Source organism: Prunus dulcis, chromosome 2 (genome assembly GCF_902201215.1).
Source record: "Prunus dulcis chromosome 2, ALMONDv2, whole genome shotgun sequence".
Taxonomy (NCBI): Eukaryota; Viridiplantae; Streptophyta; class Magnoliopsida; order Rosales; family Rosaceae; genus Prunus; species Prunus dulcis.
The window spans coordinates 23202123-23218222 of NC_047651.1; the positions used below are offsets into that span (position 1 = coordinate 23202123).

Below are 16100 nucleotides of genomic sequence, written 5' to 3' on the forward strand. Positions count from 1 at the left end.
ATAAACGCAGGTGGAGGATTTGTGCAGAACAGGAAGTGTTTCAAATTGATTCTAGCCTCCGTTCTTGAATGAAGCTTGTGAAATTGGACCGAGTCTATTGTGTGTCGATTGCTTATGAATGGGATCTGTTTATAGCCCTTGATGTGAATTCCAACAGATTAAATCACATTCTTAGGCATCCTCATCCCAAGATATCTTCTCAAAATGAGTTTAGGTCTGAACAAACTAGACAAGTAACGTGGGTTGTTACATGGCAATGCCTTCTTGTTTCAAAATCAATTTTGATACAAGCAAACAAAAACACTATCCTATCCTATCAGCTGGGATCTCAAATTCGAGAAATTGTTTTAATGACGTTGAATTTCTACTGAATATCAATATACCATGAGTGCAAAAATTGGACAATTAACAAGAATTGGTCGTAATGCACGTGTGAGAACCCCCCTCTCCTTTTACTAGTTTAGACCATCGCTTGTATTATATTCTAAAAAGGCTTTTTATCACAAAACGTCCATGACGTTTGCGAAACTATAGATTGCATTCTTAAAGTTTTTTTGTATCACTCATGGTCCCTAACGTTAATATAGGTGCTCTTAAATAGTCTCATTGTCAAAAAAAACTGTTAAATTCAGGGATATAATCGTCAAATCAATCTAAAATTATGATATATATATATATATTATTTCCTTCCCTTCTCTCTTTCTTTCTTTTTCTTCCTTCTCTCTTTCTTTTCTTCTTCTTTCTCTCCGCCAGATTTCTTATCTCAAATTACATGGCAGGGTGTGTGCTTGATGCATGAACACCACCCTAAATACAGAGGCAACATTGTCATTTACATGACTTAATTGTTTGTAAAACAATGGACTCAACTCAACCAAGGAAATTAGTGGTTTCAGAAACGAGGAGCCAATCGCCTAATCCTGGTTTTGGTTCTAAGATTCTTTATTGATGACAGTAATTATAATATAAACAAATTAACTTTAGTTTTAATGGTAACTTAAGCCAGCCCTATTAGGCCACCAATTGGCAGAGTTTCTCAGGTTCCAGCCAAGACTTGTCCGACTTACATAAAAATCTCCTTCCCTCCAATTGAAATGAAAAAACCTGAGGCTGTAAAGTGCAACAGTACAAAATCCAGCAACATTTACCAGCATTTATATTCAAATCTGAAAACTACTAAAAAACAAGTGAAATTTATCCACGTTTCTCCCAACAAATGCTGCTGTAATGGACCTCATTTTCAAATTTTCATTTTCATCAATAATATTCTCACGACAAAGAATTTTATAGTTTTCATTCTAGAGATCTTACATGAAGTAGTTCTGAGTGAAACTAAAGAGACCTAACCCTTTACTTATATTTCCTTCCTTTTGTCAAGCAATCAACAGAGAGAGAAGAGATAAGGAATCTGGCGGAGAGAAAGAAGAAAAAGAAAAGAAAGAGAGAAGGAAGAAGAAGAACGAAAGAGAGAAGGGAAGGAAAAAATATATATATATATATATATATTATAATTTTGAATTGATTTGACGGTTATATCTTTGGATTTATCAGTTTTTTTGACAGATGGACTATTTAAGAGTGCCTATATTAACGTTAGGGATCATGAATGATACAAAAAAACTTTAAAAATGCAATCTGATAGTTTCGCAAATATTAAGGACGTTTTGCGATAAAAGGAGGGGGGAGGGTTGGGGTGGGGAGTGTTTCAACTTTATTTTTTTCGCCTCAAAAAATATATTTATTATTTATGGGCTAAAAAATTAATCAAATAGCAATTTTGAGATTGGGCTCAGACCAAGGCAACGCGGGCTTGGCCCATCTCCGCTGCTTTAGTTGTTATGAGTTTTACGGATGCTACTACTAGAAAGGGGGCGAGGGATGGAGAACAGCAGAAAATCGCTCGCAAAATCTTATATCTGAGTGCGTGGGAGGCTTGAAATTGAATGGCGTCTGGCACAGAGAGTGACGAAACAGCCGATACTCCACCCTTGTAAGCAAACCCACCTTCTTCCTCTTCGCTTTCAAATATATATAAGTTTTTTGCTTTTTATTTTTCTTCTGATTTATATGATTTTTTGTCGATATCCTAAACTTTCCTGGGGTTCGTGGGAGTTCATTTGATCTTAATTAATTTCTCAAACGTTTTACCCATTTGATTGGAACAGAGAAAGAACTTGTTCAATTTGATTGATTTCTACTGGTAATTGCAGGACAAATACCATATACAAGGACCCAGATGACGGCCGACAACGTTTCTTGCTTGAATTGGAATTCGTCCAATGTCTTGCAAATCCCACCTACATTCACTGTACTCACCTTTCACTTTGCTATTTTTCTTTCTTTTTGCATTTACTCTATCTTCATGGACATGCAGCATTGTTATAAAAGTACCTTATTCTTTGTCCATTTGCTACAGATTTGGCTCAAAATCGTTATTTTGAAGATGAGGCTTTCATTGGGTACTTGAAATATCTTCAATATTGGCAGCGTCCTGAGTATACGAAATTTATAATGTGAGTGAAAACCCATGTCTTATAATAACTTTGTGGTCATTTTTGTCTTAAAAAAATAATAATAACTTTGTGGTCATTTTGAGTTCATTGACTGGTCTACATTCTTTTATAAGGTATTTTTTTTCCACCCTTGATATAATTTCCTGTAACTATTCAGGTATCCTCATTGCCTATTTTTTCTTGAGCAACTTCAAAATGCCAACTTTCGCAACGCAATGGCCCATCCTGTTAACAAGGTCAATTTCTGATGCTTCTATGTTGTTCTCATTTAAGTCACTTCTGGAATAATGTTTTCCTCCCTTAAAATTTAAAGTGTTTGGAGCTATATATTGGAGTTAGCAGTAAATTCATCTGGTTCTTGTAAGTTTTAGGAATTGGCACATAGGCAGCAATTCTACTTCTGGAAGAACTATAGGAACAACCGTTTGAAACATATATTACCGAGACCCCTTCCTGAACCTGTTGCTGCACCTCCTACTCCTGCTCCACCTCAACAACCTGTGCCTCCTGTGCCAGCTACAACTGTTTCGGTGACAGCAAATGCTCCAGCCCCTTCTCCTATGCAGTATGCTGCCCCCCCTGGGTCTGCTCTTGCAAAAAACGAAGCAAGGAATAGTGGGGTTGATCGAAGAAAGAGGAAGTATGTTGATTCTTTTATTTTATTTTTTTCGTCATTGTGGAAGCACAAGTTTTCTGCAATTTTTTAACCAAAAAACCATACTAGATCAGTGTCCTGATTTATGCATGTGGTTATTACTATAGGAAAGAAGGTTAACTTGACAATATCATACATAATAACAGCAATGGAAAATATATCAGGTGAGGTAAGTTTTAATTTCTTGGTCTTCAGGCTTATGAGATTAGCATTATTTCTTATTCAAATTCTATGATACAATGAGCAAGCTCATATGATACGGTCCAAGTTTTTCAAATATGGTAGATAATTGTATAGCATTATGATAAATGTCTAATATCCACCCTTTCTGCATTTTTCTTTTGCTTCTTTGATAGTGATTGGTGAATTCATGAAATCTTTATGCTTTATGAAATTCTTGGTTAGCAGTAGTCTTCAGTAACTTGTATATCTGATTCCACATGTTCCATCAGATCAATTATGCATTTTTCAATGCCAGGGGAAAAAATAAAGAACCAAAGAAGTTTTCTTTCCATGGCTGGCTCCCATTTTCTTCTTTGGTGCAAACTGGGCAGCTGTGCCAGGTCTTTGTGAACATGTCATGCCACTCCTAAGTGTTCATCATGCTACAGTTTTTTTTTTTCTTTCTCCTCCCCACCTTTTATATGGCGATGATGATGTGCTCTTATTAAACTACACCTCTCAGGATGAGAACAGCTACTCTGTAGTTGTTCTTTGAGCAGATCTAGTAAAACATCTGAGCCATTTGGCGGGAGTGAATTATAAGATGCTTATTCAGCTTCACCATCCTGCCAGGCTTAATGTATTTTTTTGGAAGGGACTGGGTTTTATTTATTTATTTATTTAAAATCTTTGATGTTTTGGTTGGGGGTAGGGGTGGGGGCACTTTAATTTTTGTTTGCCTACACATTAGGAAAATGCGTTGTGGTAACGGGGTCCTTTGTATCAAATGTCTTGCACAATGTTCATTCAAATTAAAGTATGTGCTCAAGTATTCTAAGTGCAATTGCATTCTTACCGTTTTTGTTGACCATTTGGGTTTATGGATGGTCTGCGATATTTGTTACCCAATGACAGAATCTTGGCATGTTTAAAATTCACAACATTATGAAATCTTCAGAAGAAATAGCCTTTGGCTGGGATATATAAGTATTTCTATAACATTTTGTATGTGTAAACCATATTTCATGCTTTTATCTATTCATTTTGAAAGTTTTGTCACTGATTGTAGGAGAATGGTCAAGAACTGAAGGTGCAGGACTTTCCATCTTTCAGAGAGATTTTGACATTATAATGTTAGTTCCTTTGAGACACTTTATGAGCACACGTGGGAGTTCAGTGAGACTGTGACCATAGCACAGAACTTTTAGAAGATAATCTGGTAGTTATCTTTGTACTGAATTGTATACCTTGTAAGTTGTAAGATTGCCTACTTATTATGGTTGGAATAGATTGCTTGGAGGATAATTTATTTCCTCGAATAGTTTCGATTTAGTTGAGGTGCCTAACTCAAAAATGTCCTTTGATTGTGTTGTCAATCAATTTGCTTCTAGTTGGTCTGAGTTGAATGATTTTGGTTTGCCTTTTGTTTTTCTCCCAATGAGAACTCCTCCATGATCAGATCATATTGCGAATTAATGGTTTGATTTGTTAAATTGTGTTTCTTTCAATGTCTCCTCCAAGCTGATGTACCAAGTCCCAGCAACATTCTCTATTGGATTCTAAGATACAACATTAATTTGCTGAAAACCAGGTTATGGATGGATTTGTGCAGAACATGAATTGTTTCTTGAGACGCCGGCTGATAGGACACGTAATGAAAACGTTAAAAAGATGGTGTGTTTGTTCTTGGCATTGCTTACTTGCAGAACAACCAAAGCAAAATTGAGTTTTGATAGCACAACACAAATAAAAGTGTTGTTTGTGTAATCTAGTAGGGTAAAAACGACATTGTCTATTTAGCCTTATTCACGAATTGACCCCCGACCGAGGTCTGTTGTCTGTCTTATTGGAAATTGGCCAATTGGTCCCTTTTGCAGTTGAGACCTGTTCGGATACTCTCAGGCTCAGTTCTAATTTTCCATATCCATCCTTCTTCTTTATCTTCTTCAATTCCTCACCTACCTTTCCAAAGCATACCTGTCCACCTCATTCCCAATACGCGGCGAAGCGTGGTCCAACTTAATAACCTGGCCCACGTCAATTCCCACGCCACGTGGATAATACTGATTAGCGACGTAAAGGTAAGGTAGGAGGGGGATGGATTGGGATGCCACATCATCCTCCGGTCGTTGAACTGCCCAGATAAGCCTTCTTCCGAACTACGTGGATGCCAAATATAATAATTGTAATAGAAAAAAAATTCATTTGTTTATAGAAACAACGGTCGTTATATGCATGCACATCAATTTTCACGTGAAAATCTGGCCCCCTAATTTCTGCTACGGTGAATCTAAAATAGCTGGCTTTGCTTGACTACTGTATACATTTACCATTATGCCCTTGAAGGTCAATAGTAACACATCAGCTTAGTGCTGTGATTGACCGAGCTCCTCAAGCTTATCCCTACAATGTGGTTAGGTGTTTACACCTCTCTCTCTCTCTCTCTCTCTCTTTCTTTCTCCAACATCTCTAAGCAAATCCATAACATCACCAACAGTGGCTGGCTGGCACCTTCATTTTCAACCACTCTTTCCCTATATATACTCACCAACCACTTCACTCTTTTTTATATCACCATTTGCTTAGCTCTCTTTGTCGTCTTCAATTTTCACCTTCTCACAAATCCCATTGCGTTATTTTGGCCACCACCCAATTTTTATTCCCTTTGGCTTGGAGTTTTCCTTCTGTATCTTGAAAAGTTTTCCCATCACTTTCTCTTTTCTGGGTAGTCTCTGTTTTTGAGTTTTGTTGGCAGCCATGAACGCCCTCGCCGCAACAAGCCGCAATTTTCGCAACGCGGCTCGTATTCTTGGATTGGATGCTAAGATTGAGAAGAGTCTCTTGATCCCTTTCAGAGAGATCAAGGTTCATCGGCTGTTACTTTTTGGTCTTTTGATTAAAGTTTGATTATAATCTGATCAATTGTGATTGTTTCTCGAGAAATTATTGAACTTTGTCTGTTGTGGTCGATAAGGTGGAGTGCACAATTCCAAAGGACGATGGAAGCTTGGTTTCGTACGTTGGGTTCAGAGTGCAACATGATAATGCACGTGGGCCAATGAAGGGAGGGATCAGATATCATCCTGAGGTGATGTGTTTCGTTTTGTTTCTGTTGCGTTTTTGTCTTTTGCTTTGTTCTTTTTCATGATCTGTTTATTTTGTGTTCTGCATAATGTCATTTGGGTTTTGGGGTGTTTTTGGATTTTCTGTGTAGATCCAATGATTTGATTGCTTTCTGAGATAAAGCTGAAAGATCATCATACTTTACAAAAAGGTCAGGAGGGAAGAGTAATAATTGAAGATAAAAACTTTGAGTCCTAACTTTTGACCACTAATCGAATTGGTATAATTTGCAAAAATAAATAAATTTTACATGAAGAAATATGTAGTTTAAGACCAAATAACAATAAATTACGCTTTTGGGTACCTGTATTTTGTTTTGGCTTACAAAAGTCAGCTAATTGGTTTGGCTAAACAGTTCATGTGTAAAGTAATCATTCAAGGTTCTGTCTTTGCACAGGTCCCTTAAGTAGTTATGTTTTCAACAAATGTCATTTTACTTGTTTATTTGTCACTTAGCCTTTCTTCTTTTCTTATGAGAACTGAGAACCCAGATTCCAGATCATTTCCCCTGTTTCGCGCCAACAATATACAATGTTTCACATTTCTCTAGTCCAGTCCACATTTCTAGGAGATGATTTCACATAGAACCTCTGCCTGGCCTTTAAAAGAGTTCAAAACCAGCAGCATAAATTAGAGAAATGTATATGCTTTTTTGTGAATTCTATATTGAAAGTTTTCTTATTTTGTTTTTAAAGGTTGATCCGGATGAAGTAAATGCCCTGGCCCAACTTATGACCTGGAAGACTGCTGTGGCGGACATTCCATATGGTGGAGCAAAGGGTGGAATTGGATGCACCCCAAGGGAGTTAAGTAAAAGTGAGTTGGAGCGTCTGACTCGTGTCTTCACTCAGAAAATCCATGATCTCATTGGAACTCATACTGATGTTCCTGCACCTGATATGGGCACCAATGCCCAGACAATGGCATGGATTTTGGATGAGTACTCCAAATTTCATGGTCACTCACCAGCTGTTGTGACTGGAAAGCCCATTGTAAGTACCGAACACTGTGAAATTGGGACACATAAGTAGCATATAGAAATTCTCTCATTCTTATCTAAGTTGTCTCTTGTGTTTGTGTTTTTAGGATCTTGGGGGATCACTAGGTAGGGAGGCTGCAACTGGACGCGGTGTTGTTTTTGGAACGGAAGCTTTACTTGCAGAATATGGGAAGTCAGTTAAAGATTTGACTTTTGTTATTCAGGTAGAATCATTTGACATTGTCTTCTTTGTTAAAAACGTTTTGTGATCATATCAAAAATGATTGTTTTGTTAACTTTTATAGGGTTTTGGAAATGTGGGATCCTGGGCAGCAAGGCTTATACACGAGAGAGGTGGTAAGGTTATTGCTGTGAGTGACATCACTGGCGCAATTAAGAACCCAAATGGAATTGATATCACGGAGTTGATTAAGCACAAGGAAAGCACTGGGAGTTTATTAAATTTCGGTGGTGGAGATAACATGGACCCTAATGAACTGCTAGTACATGAATGTGATGTTCTCATCCCTTCTGCTTTAGGAGGAGTTCTGAACAGGTTTAACTCCTTTACCAACAAACTCACTGCTTTCCTTGGTGTTTCTTATTCTATGTTTTGCATTATCAATTCTCTTCCTTCTCCTCTCTCTTTCTCTCCCTTCATTGACAAAAGAGTTAGTTTTTTAATTGCACTTATTTAATTCCACTTATTTTACTTATATCCGTCATTCTGCTGTAAAGGGAAAATGCTTCATCTGTGAAGGCCAAATTCATTGTTGAGGCAGCAAATCACCCTACTGATCCAGAAGCAGATGAGGTATTATTGCAAATTCTTTCTTCTGAGATTTTAAGTTGGAGAAAAAGACGGTTACAATTCTGATGGATGATTTCTAATTGATGCAGATTCTATCCAAGAAAGGAGTTATAATACTCCCAGATATATATGCAAATGCTGGTGGTGTGACTGTTAGCTATTTTGAGTGGGTTCAGGTGACTGACAGAGGAAAAACTTTATCTCCTATTGATTTTTCTGAGTTTGATTAGGGACATAATTTAACATGCTGAAATTTGATTATATTTTGTCACAGAATATTCAAGGTTTTATGTGGGACGAAGAGAAGGTCAATAATGAGCTCCAAAGGTACATGACTCGGGCCTTCCATAACATCAAGAACATGTGCAAGACCCACGAGTGTAATCTCAGAATGGGTGCCTTCACATTGGGTGTAAACCGGGTTGCGCGTGCCACCGTCTTGAGGGGTTGGGAAGCATAAAGAGCTTCTGTCAGTCTGTTGGATTTCTTCTTTATCTCTTCAATACACAGTCACAGCTGAGGGCTGAAGAGGCAGCTTGAAGCCATTCTTAGTAACCTCCAAAATTCTCTGTTCTCTTTTTACGCAGTTAATTGTGGCATTTTTTTGGCAGATTTTGTATCGATTAGAGGAAGTGACTAATGAAGAAAAATATGATTTTCTTGTTGCAATGTGGCTGAAATGATAATTTGGTGGTTGCTATTCTTATACTTGTATTAGCATTGTTATCATTTGACTTAAAGTTAATTACTCAGGTGAATTTGGCCACAATTTCTGGTTCATTGTTGGCTTTGAAAGAATGATTGTCCTTTAGCCTCCCTTGTTTATAAAATATAAAGAAAATCTAACTGAATTTATCCACCCAAGTTTTTATAGATAGTTTGCACCAAGTCTAGGGTGATTTAAACTATAAAGATTCAGTGAAAAATGCATATTAAATTTCTTGCTAGCAATTTTTACCAATTCTTTGAAAAAATGTAAGTGGTTAAAGCAGATACAGTAAAGAGTTTGCCCATAACTTCACTGACAAAAATAAGGAAGGGAAGATAAGCTTCAAATTCCCAAGCATGGGCTTCCTCCCTACTTTCTATCTATAAGATCATTTTGAAAAAAAAAAAAAAAGAACAAGAAACTGAAGCACCAAACTAGCAAGAACAAAGGAGGAGAGCTACCTTAAGATAAGGCATGGCTTCCTTGGCCATTTCTGCTTCATTGCAAACAGTTTGCAGCTCACATCAAGCCACTAAGAAACAACAGCCCAAATCCAGACCAGCTGCTCGCTCTTTGGGGACAAAAGAGGCCACCCATCATGTTGTTGCGCTGGATGTGAAAGCTCAAAATGGTTTAAACATAGAGAAGCAAGAGAAGTCTGCTTTACGCATCGATAGGCCTGAGGCCGAGGATGCTGCAGACTACAAATCACAGCATGGTTTGGGTACAGAATTGCCTGTTGTGGAGTTCAACGACGAGCGGTGGAAGAATGGGACGTGGGATCTAAATATGTTTTCCAAGGATGGCAAGTTGGACTGGGATGGCATCATTCTAGCAGGTGCTCTGCTCTAATTGGTCTCTCTCAGATTCATCACAAAAGTTGTGTTTCTATTGAAATATTCATGTTTTATATAGACTAATTGTTCTATGTTTATGTCCTATTTTAAAATTTTTTATACATTCCGATCATCGATCAGTTCACACACACTTGCACTTCTTAGTTCTTAGAAATATGCATGCATTGCATTATTATATTTCTTAGTTCTAATTAGAACTATGTATCTTTTGCTGCATGAACTATTTTGGATATAGGTCGAGCGGCAATGGTTGGGTTCTTCATGGCATATGTTGTAGATGCTTTGACAGGGCTCGGTGTTGTAGGACAAACTGGCAACTTCATAAGCAAGGCAGGGTTCTTTGTGGCAGTCATTGCTATAATATTCATCAGGCGAACCCAAGATTTTGAGAACTTAAAGAAGCTAGCGGATGAAGCTACTTTCTATGACAAACAATGGCAAGCTTCGTGGATAGATCGAAATGCAACAAGTGGCTCTTTAGATCAAACTGGAAAGAAAATTTAAGCCTGCCTTCCAAGAGAAATTGTATTTATCTTGCTAGTAGGACCACAGAATGGTTTGTTAATCTCTATTATTAAATTACAATGACATAATCTAAATATTTTGTTTGACCTAGATTTTTGTTCTCAACTCCAGTGCTGGTCAATGATCAATCCATAAACCATTCTAATTTACAATCCCCAAATTTTCTGCTTAATTTTTTTTTTCCCTCTTATAACGTTGGAGAACCAATTGACATTTCACTGCCTTATGCATTGTTCGTTTCTGAGACGGTCGTTGTGACATACGGTGGTCTAAGTTATGATAACTTGTTTGACTCCATGGTGGATGCATTACATGCAGCATTGGAGAAAGCAGGGGAGCCCCAAGTCGAAGTGGTGGTGTCCGAGAGAGGCTGGCCCTCCGATGGAAATAGGGAGGTGACAACACCAGCCACAAGTATACAATTCGAACCTAATAAGCCACGTTTATCCAATCAGTTTTCTGTGAACAAAAATTAAAGGACAAATCATAGTTTTAGTAACTTATGCGATTGATTATACAATTAGCTCAAAGAGCAATTAGAAAGCGTGTTTCTGGTCATAATTAGAGTGTGATTGTCTCCGAATAATGCAACATTGGTAGATTTTTTGACACTAGTCTCAGTTTTTCTTTATGTGTTATCCAATTTGACTCTCTCTTCTTTTCTTTTGGTCTGTTTTTGCCCTAATACTTTTGACTTGATAAGGTAAATTTAAGACAAGTTCTTTTTTCTATTTTCAAATTTTGCACCATTCGATGTCATCTATTGGTTCTTTTTATTTTTATATTCGTTTTTGATGAAGACATGGTAATCGATTTTGGCCCAGTCCTGAATCGGCAGCCGAACGGGAATCTCATTACAAATGGCAAAAAGATAAAATTGTGATCAAGAGTCAAAATAACGATGTCGAATAAAGAAAAGGGTTGATTTGTAGGCCAAAGAAAGATCAAATAATGATATAAGTCAGTGCCCCAACATTTTCCACTCAAAAGTTATTGTTCATGCACTTTACACAATATAACTGGATGAAGATAACCATGAGAGCTGTTTTACTTCTGTTCAGGTTTCTAAGCACTATGGTAGCCATAACTATTAGTATTGGTTTGTGCAATGGGAATCTGGGAGTGCCTTGCAAAGAAAGTGAAAGACAAGGACTTTTGCTATTCCAGAAGGATCTTAAGGATCCTTCAAATCGGCTTTCGTCGTGGGTAGGTGAAGGAGTTTGTTGCAATTGGACTGGAGTTGTCTGTGATGACTTAACCGGTCACGTCCGCGAGCTCCACCTTAAAAAACCCGACTCTCAACAGGATCTCCACTTATCTTATGGGGATTTCTATGTCACTTCTACTTGGTTGGGTGGTAAGATAAATCCTTCTTTGCTCAGTTTGAAGTATCTCAACTACTTGGACTTAAGTTACAATAATTTTCAAGGTACTCAGATTCCTAGCTTCTTTGGTTCACTTAAAAGTTTAAGATATCTTAACCTATCTGAGGCAAGCTTCGAAGGTATAATTCCTCCTCAGTTGGGAAATCTCTCAAATTTACAGTATCTTGGTCTCCGCGGTTACAAGCTTAAGGTTGAGAATCTTCAATGGGTTTTTGGTCTCTCTCATTTGAAAAAACTTGACATGAGTCGTGCTAATCTTAGTAAAGCATCCGACTGGTTACAAGTTCCAAACATGCTCCCCTCTTTGGTAGAGTTACATATGGCCGGTTGTCAACTTGATCACATTCCCCCTCTACCCCTCATAAATTTTACTTCACTTGCCATCCTTGATCTTTCTGAAAACACATTTGATTCTTTGATGCCCAGGTGGGTTTTCAGTCTTAGAAATCTAGTTTCCCTTTCTCTCAAAGGTTGTGGTTTCCAAGGTTCATTTTCTAGCCATCCACAAAATAACTCCTCTCTCAAGGAACTTGATCTTTCATTGCACAATCTGTGTGAGTTGATGGATCTTGATCTGTCATTCAACAATTTCAATGGCAATGTATCAGAAATCTTTAACAGTTTGTCTGTGTGTGGTCCAGACAAATTAAAGTCCTTGTCGTTAGGGTCTAATAATTTTTCAGGTCATTTGGCAGAGCATGTAGAAAATTTTAAAAATTTAAGCCACCTTGATCTTTCTGCTAATTCTATATCAGGTCCAATTCCTGTGTCCTTGGGGAATCTGTCCGTGTTAACAGAATTGCTGATTTATGACAATCAGTTTAATGGAACTCTCCCAGAAAGTATTAGTCAACTCAAAATGCTTACTGTTTTGGATATATCTTATAATTCATTAGAAGGAGTAGTGTCTGAAGTTCATTTTACTTACCTTACAAAATTGAAGGATTTCGTTGGAGAAGGAAACTCATTGGCTCTGAATACCAGTCGGGGTTGGCTTCCTCCTTTTCAACTCAATCGCTTATGGTTGGATTATTGGCATCTAGGACCTGAATTTCCTATGTGGCTTCAGACTCAAAAGCAATTGAAGCTTCTAAGCCTACCCAATACAGGAATTTCAGATACCATTCCGGCTTGGTTTCCAAACATATCTTCCCAGTTGGTGGCTCTAAATCTCTCTCACAACCAATTGCATGGTGAAATTAAAAATATAGTGGCCGGCTTTCAGTCAGCAATTGACCTAAGTTCAAACCAGTTCAATGGTTCATTACCTTTTGTTTCCTCCTCAGTATCTGCACTAGATCTTTCCAATTCATCATTTTCTGGATCACTCTTCCACTTCTTTTGTGATAGGATGGATGAACCAAAAAACCTTTCTTCTCTTCATCTAGGGGACAATCTTCTTACTGGAGACATTCCTAATTGCTTGATGAATTGGAAAAGGTTGGTGATGTTAAACTTAAAAAGTAACAATTTGAGTGGGAACATTCCAAGCTCCATAGGATACTTAAAAAGGCTGAGCTCTCTACAGTTGCACAATAATCAGCTATCTGGAGAATTACCTTTGTCCATGCAGAACTGTACAGATTTGTTAGTTGTTGACCTTGGCGAAAACAAGTTTGTTGGCAGCCCTCTAACATGGATTGGGAAAAGCCTTTCGATTTTGAAGGTTCTTAACATTCGTTCAAATAACCTTCAGGGAGACATTCCTTATGAACTCTGTTATCTGAAAAGTCTCCAAATCTTGGATCTTGCACAGAACAATCTATCGGGAACAATACCAAGATGCTTCCACAACTTTAGTGCAATGGCCACCTTCCCAAATTCATTGATCTTGACATTTGCTGATTATTTAATGGATAATGTGATCTTGTTTACAAAAGGGAGAGGAGCAGAATATGGTCGCATAATGCTTAAATTGGTAAAAAGCATGGACCTTTCAGACAACATGATATATGGTGAGATCCCTGAGGAACTGACCAGTCTCGTTGGGTTGCAATCACTGAATCTATCGAAAAATCTTTTGGCTGGAAGAATCCCTTCAAATATTGGTGACATGAAATGGTTAGAATCTATGGATTTTTTAATGAACCAATTTAGTGGTGAAATTCCTCCGAGCACAGCGAGTTTGACATTTTTGAGTCATTTGAACTTGTCCTACAATAATTTGACGGGACAAATTCCGAAAAGCACTCAGCTCCAGAGCTTTGACGAGTCTTGCTTTATCGGCAATGAACTTTGCGGAGCTCCACTCGACAAGAATTGCAGTGCAAATGGGGTGATACCACAACCAGCAGTTGAGCAACACAGAGGATACCATTTACTTGAAGACGGTTGGTTCTATCTTAGCCTGGGACTGGGGTTCATGTTTGGTTTTTGGGGTGTACTTGGTTCGTTGCTGCTAAACATGCCATGGAGCATTGCTTTTTCCCGATTTCTAAATAGCATGGTATTTAAACTTTATGGTGTAATTGTTGACTATATTTAGCTAAGTTTCTTTTTCTTTTGGGGGGTGAAATATATTTAGCTAGTTTTGTTTGTACATAGAATGAGCTTGTTGCGTTTTTCTTTTTTTTGGTCGAAGTACAATATATAAGTTAGCAGTTCTACTATTAATAAACCGAGATATTTTATAATAAAATAGTATCAATGTTGCTCGTAGTGGATCCTTCTCTATGTTTAAATAATGAATTCATCCTATTTATTGTAAATAATATGAAATATTCTTTTCAAGTGCCCAAAAATCCGTTATAGACTGCATTAGGACTGCTGCAAATTAGTTTAAGTGTCCCGTTTTTTCGGTCCAAGTTTCCCGTTTTGTTAATTAGGAGCTATGCCTCTTTTCCCAGTCGAAGTGGGGTTTGGTGGCTCTATATAAAAGCCTAGTTTGTAATTGTTCTTTGCAAATTATTCATACTATCAATAAAGCTTTTGAGAGTGAATTCCAATACTTCTGTTCGTTGGTTTTAGACGTTGTTTTCTAGGCCTGATTCTTCTATTCTCGTTTCAAATAACAGCAATCTTTGCAATGGCCACTAACTTTGAACTGCTCTGTCTCATCTTCTCCGTCGCGCTTTCAGTACTACTTGGTCCAAATTTTGCAACTGGTTCTTCAATTGGAGTATGCTATGGAATGGTGGCCAATGATTTGCCACCACCAAGAGAAGTTATTGATATGTACAAATTGAATCAAATCGGACGAATGAGACTCTATGATCCAAACCCAGAAGCATTAGAGGCCCTTCGCAATTCTGGCATCGAAGTCCTAGTTGGAGTCAGGAATGAGGATCTTCAACAACTTGCAGGCTCTTACTCTGCTGCTGAGAACTGGATGGCAACATACATTACGCCTTATTCACTGCAAGTCCAGTTTCGATACATAGTTGTTGGCAATGAGGTCTTCCCAGGAAACTCTGCCCGGTATGTCCTCCCAGCAATGCAAAACTTGCAAAATGCATTGAGCTTTGGAGACATTAAGGTCAGCACTTCAATTGCAACATCAGTCTTAGGTGTATCTTACCCTCCTTCAGCTGGAGCCTTTTCTCAAGACACCATAGAGTATATGGTGCCTATTGCTCAATACCTCAACAACATTGGTGCACCTTTATTAGCCAACGTGTACCCTTATTTTGCCTACATTGGAGACCCAATTGACATTTCACTGCCTTATGCATTGTTCACTTCTGAGACGGTCGTTGTGACAGATGGTGGTTTAAGTTATGATAACCTGCTTGACACCATGGTGGATGCATTATATGCAGCATTGGAGAAAGCAGGTGCGCCCCAAGTCCAAGTGGTGGTGTCTGAGACAGGCTGGCCCTCCAATGGGAATGGAGAGGTGACAACACCCGAGAATGCTCAAATCTACAATTCTAACCTAATAAGCCATGTGTTATCGTCCCGTGGAACTCCAAGGCGGCCGGGGAACTCCACAGAGAGTTACTTGTTTGCCATGTTTAATGAGAACATGAAGCCTGGTGCAGCAGTGGAGCAACACTGGGGTCTCTTTTATCCAAACAAGAGCCAAGTTTATCCTATCAATTTCCCAGTAAAAACACTAGAGCACAAAACTTGGTTTCAGAAACTTATGCAATGGATTATACAATCAGCTGAAAGTGCATTTGGAAAGCATATTTATGGTCATAATTAGAATGTGATATCTCCAAATAATGTTAAATTTTTTTAAATAAAAATATTAGTCACTAGTCTGAGTTTCTTTATGTGTTATCCAATTTGACTCTCTTGTTTTCGTTTGGAATGTTTTGACTTGAGAATTGATGATGCAATTGATACAGGCTTGGGAGATTGCTAAGCAACGATCCAGCATTTAAAATTTTTAAAAAATAATAAAAGAATACTTCTCCCGACGAAATTTCGTCGGCAC

General features: G+C 38.0%; 5 protein-coding genes across 7 annotated transcripts; all 5 read left to right on the forward strand.

The window, feature by feature from the left end:
• Window positions 1-1812: 1812 nt before the first annotated feature.
• Window positions 1813-4742, forward strand: LOC117617883 (mediator of RNA polymerase II transcription subunit 31). Of its 3 annotated transcripts, none has more exons than XM_034347489.1 (7): window positions 1813-1990; window positions 2211-2308; window positions 2417-2513; window positions 2671-2749; window positions 2885-3153; window positions 3276-3337; window positions 4400-4742. In XM_034347489.1, the coding sequence occupies exons 1-6, from the start codon at window positions 1944-1946 to the stop codon at window positions 3286-3288; spliced, it is 603 nt and encodes a 200-aa protein (XP_034203380.1). In that variant the 5' UTR covers window positions 1813-1943; the 3' UTR covers window positions 3289-3337; window positions 4400-4742. The 3 variants fall into 3 exon arrangements, with proteins under 3 accessions (XP_034203380.1, XP_034203379.1, XP_034203378.1); XM_034347488.1 differs by having other exon boundaries at window positions 3276-3332; window positions 4400-4739; XM_034347487.1 differs by lacking the exon at window positions 3276-3337 and having other exon boundaries at window positions 4400-4739.
• A 1029-nt stretch (window positions 4743-5771) lies between these two features.
• LOC117617879 (glutamate dehydrogenase 2) lies at window positions 5772-9021 on the forward strand. Its single transcript, XM_034347481.1, has 8 exons — window positions 5772-6195; window positions 6305-6418; window positions 7149-7445; window positions 7540-7656; window positions 7738-7988; window positions 8171-8246; window positions 8333-8419; window positions 8518-9021. Exons 1-8 carry the CDS (start codon window positions 6088-6090, stop codon window positions 8701-8703), a joined length of 1236 nt encoding a protein of 411 aa, XP_034203372.1. The 5' UTR covers window positions 5772-6087; the 3' UTR covers window positions 8704-9021.
• A 110-nt stretch (window positions 9022-9131) lies between these two features.
• Window positions 9132-10483, forward strand: LOC117617882 (light-harvesting complex-like protein 3 isotype 1, chloroplastic). Its single transcript, XM_034347486.1, has 2 exons — window positions 9132-9790; window positions 10045-10483. Exons 1-2 carry the CDS (start codon window positions 9427-9429, stop codon window positions 10311-10313), a joined length of 633 nt encoding a protein of 210 aa, XP_034203377.1. The 5' UTR covers window positions 9132-9426; the 3' UTR covers window positions 10314-10483.
• Window positions 10484-11357: 874 nt separating this feature from the next.
• On the forward strand, window positions 11358-14204 carry LOC117619979 (receptor-like protein EIX1). The gene is made up of 2 exons (XM_034350057.1): window positions 11358-12402; window positions 12475-14204. Exons 1-2 carry the CDS (start codon window positions 11358-11360, stop codon window positions 14202-14204), a joined length of 2775 nt encoding a protein of 924 aa, XP_034205948.1.
• Window positions 14205-14744: 540 nt separating this feature from the next.
• Window positions 14745-15866, forward strand: LOC117618412 (glucan endo-1,3-beta-glucosidase-like). The gene has a single exon (XM_034347984.1). The coding sequence runs from the start codon at window positions 14745-14747 to the stop codon at window positions 15864-15866; it is 1122 nt and encodes a 373-aa protein (XP_034203875.1).
• Window positions 15867-16100: the final 234 nt, after the last annotated feature.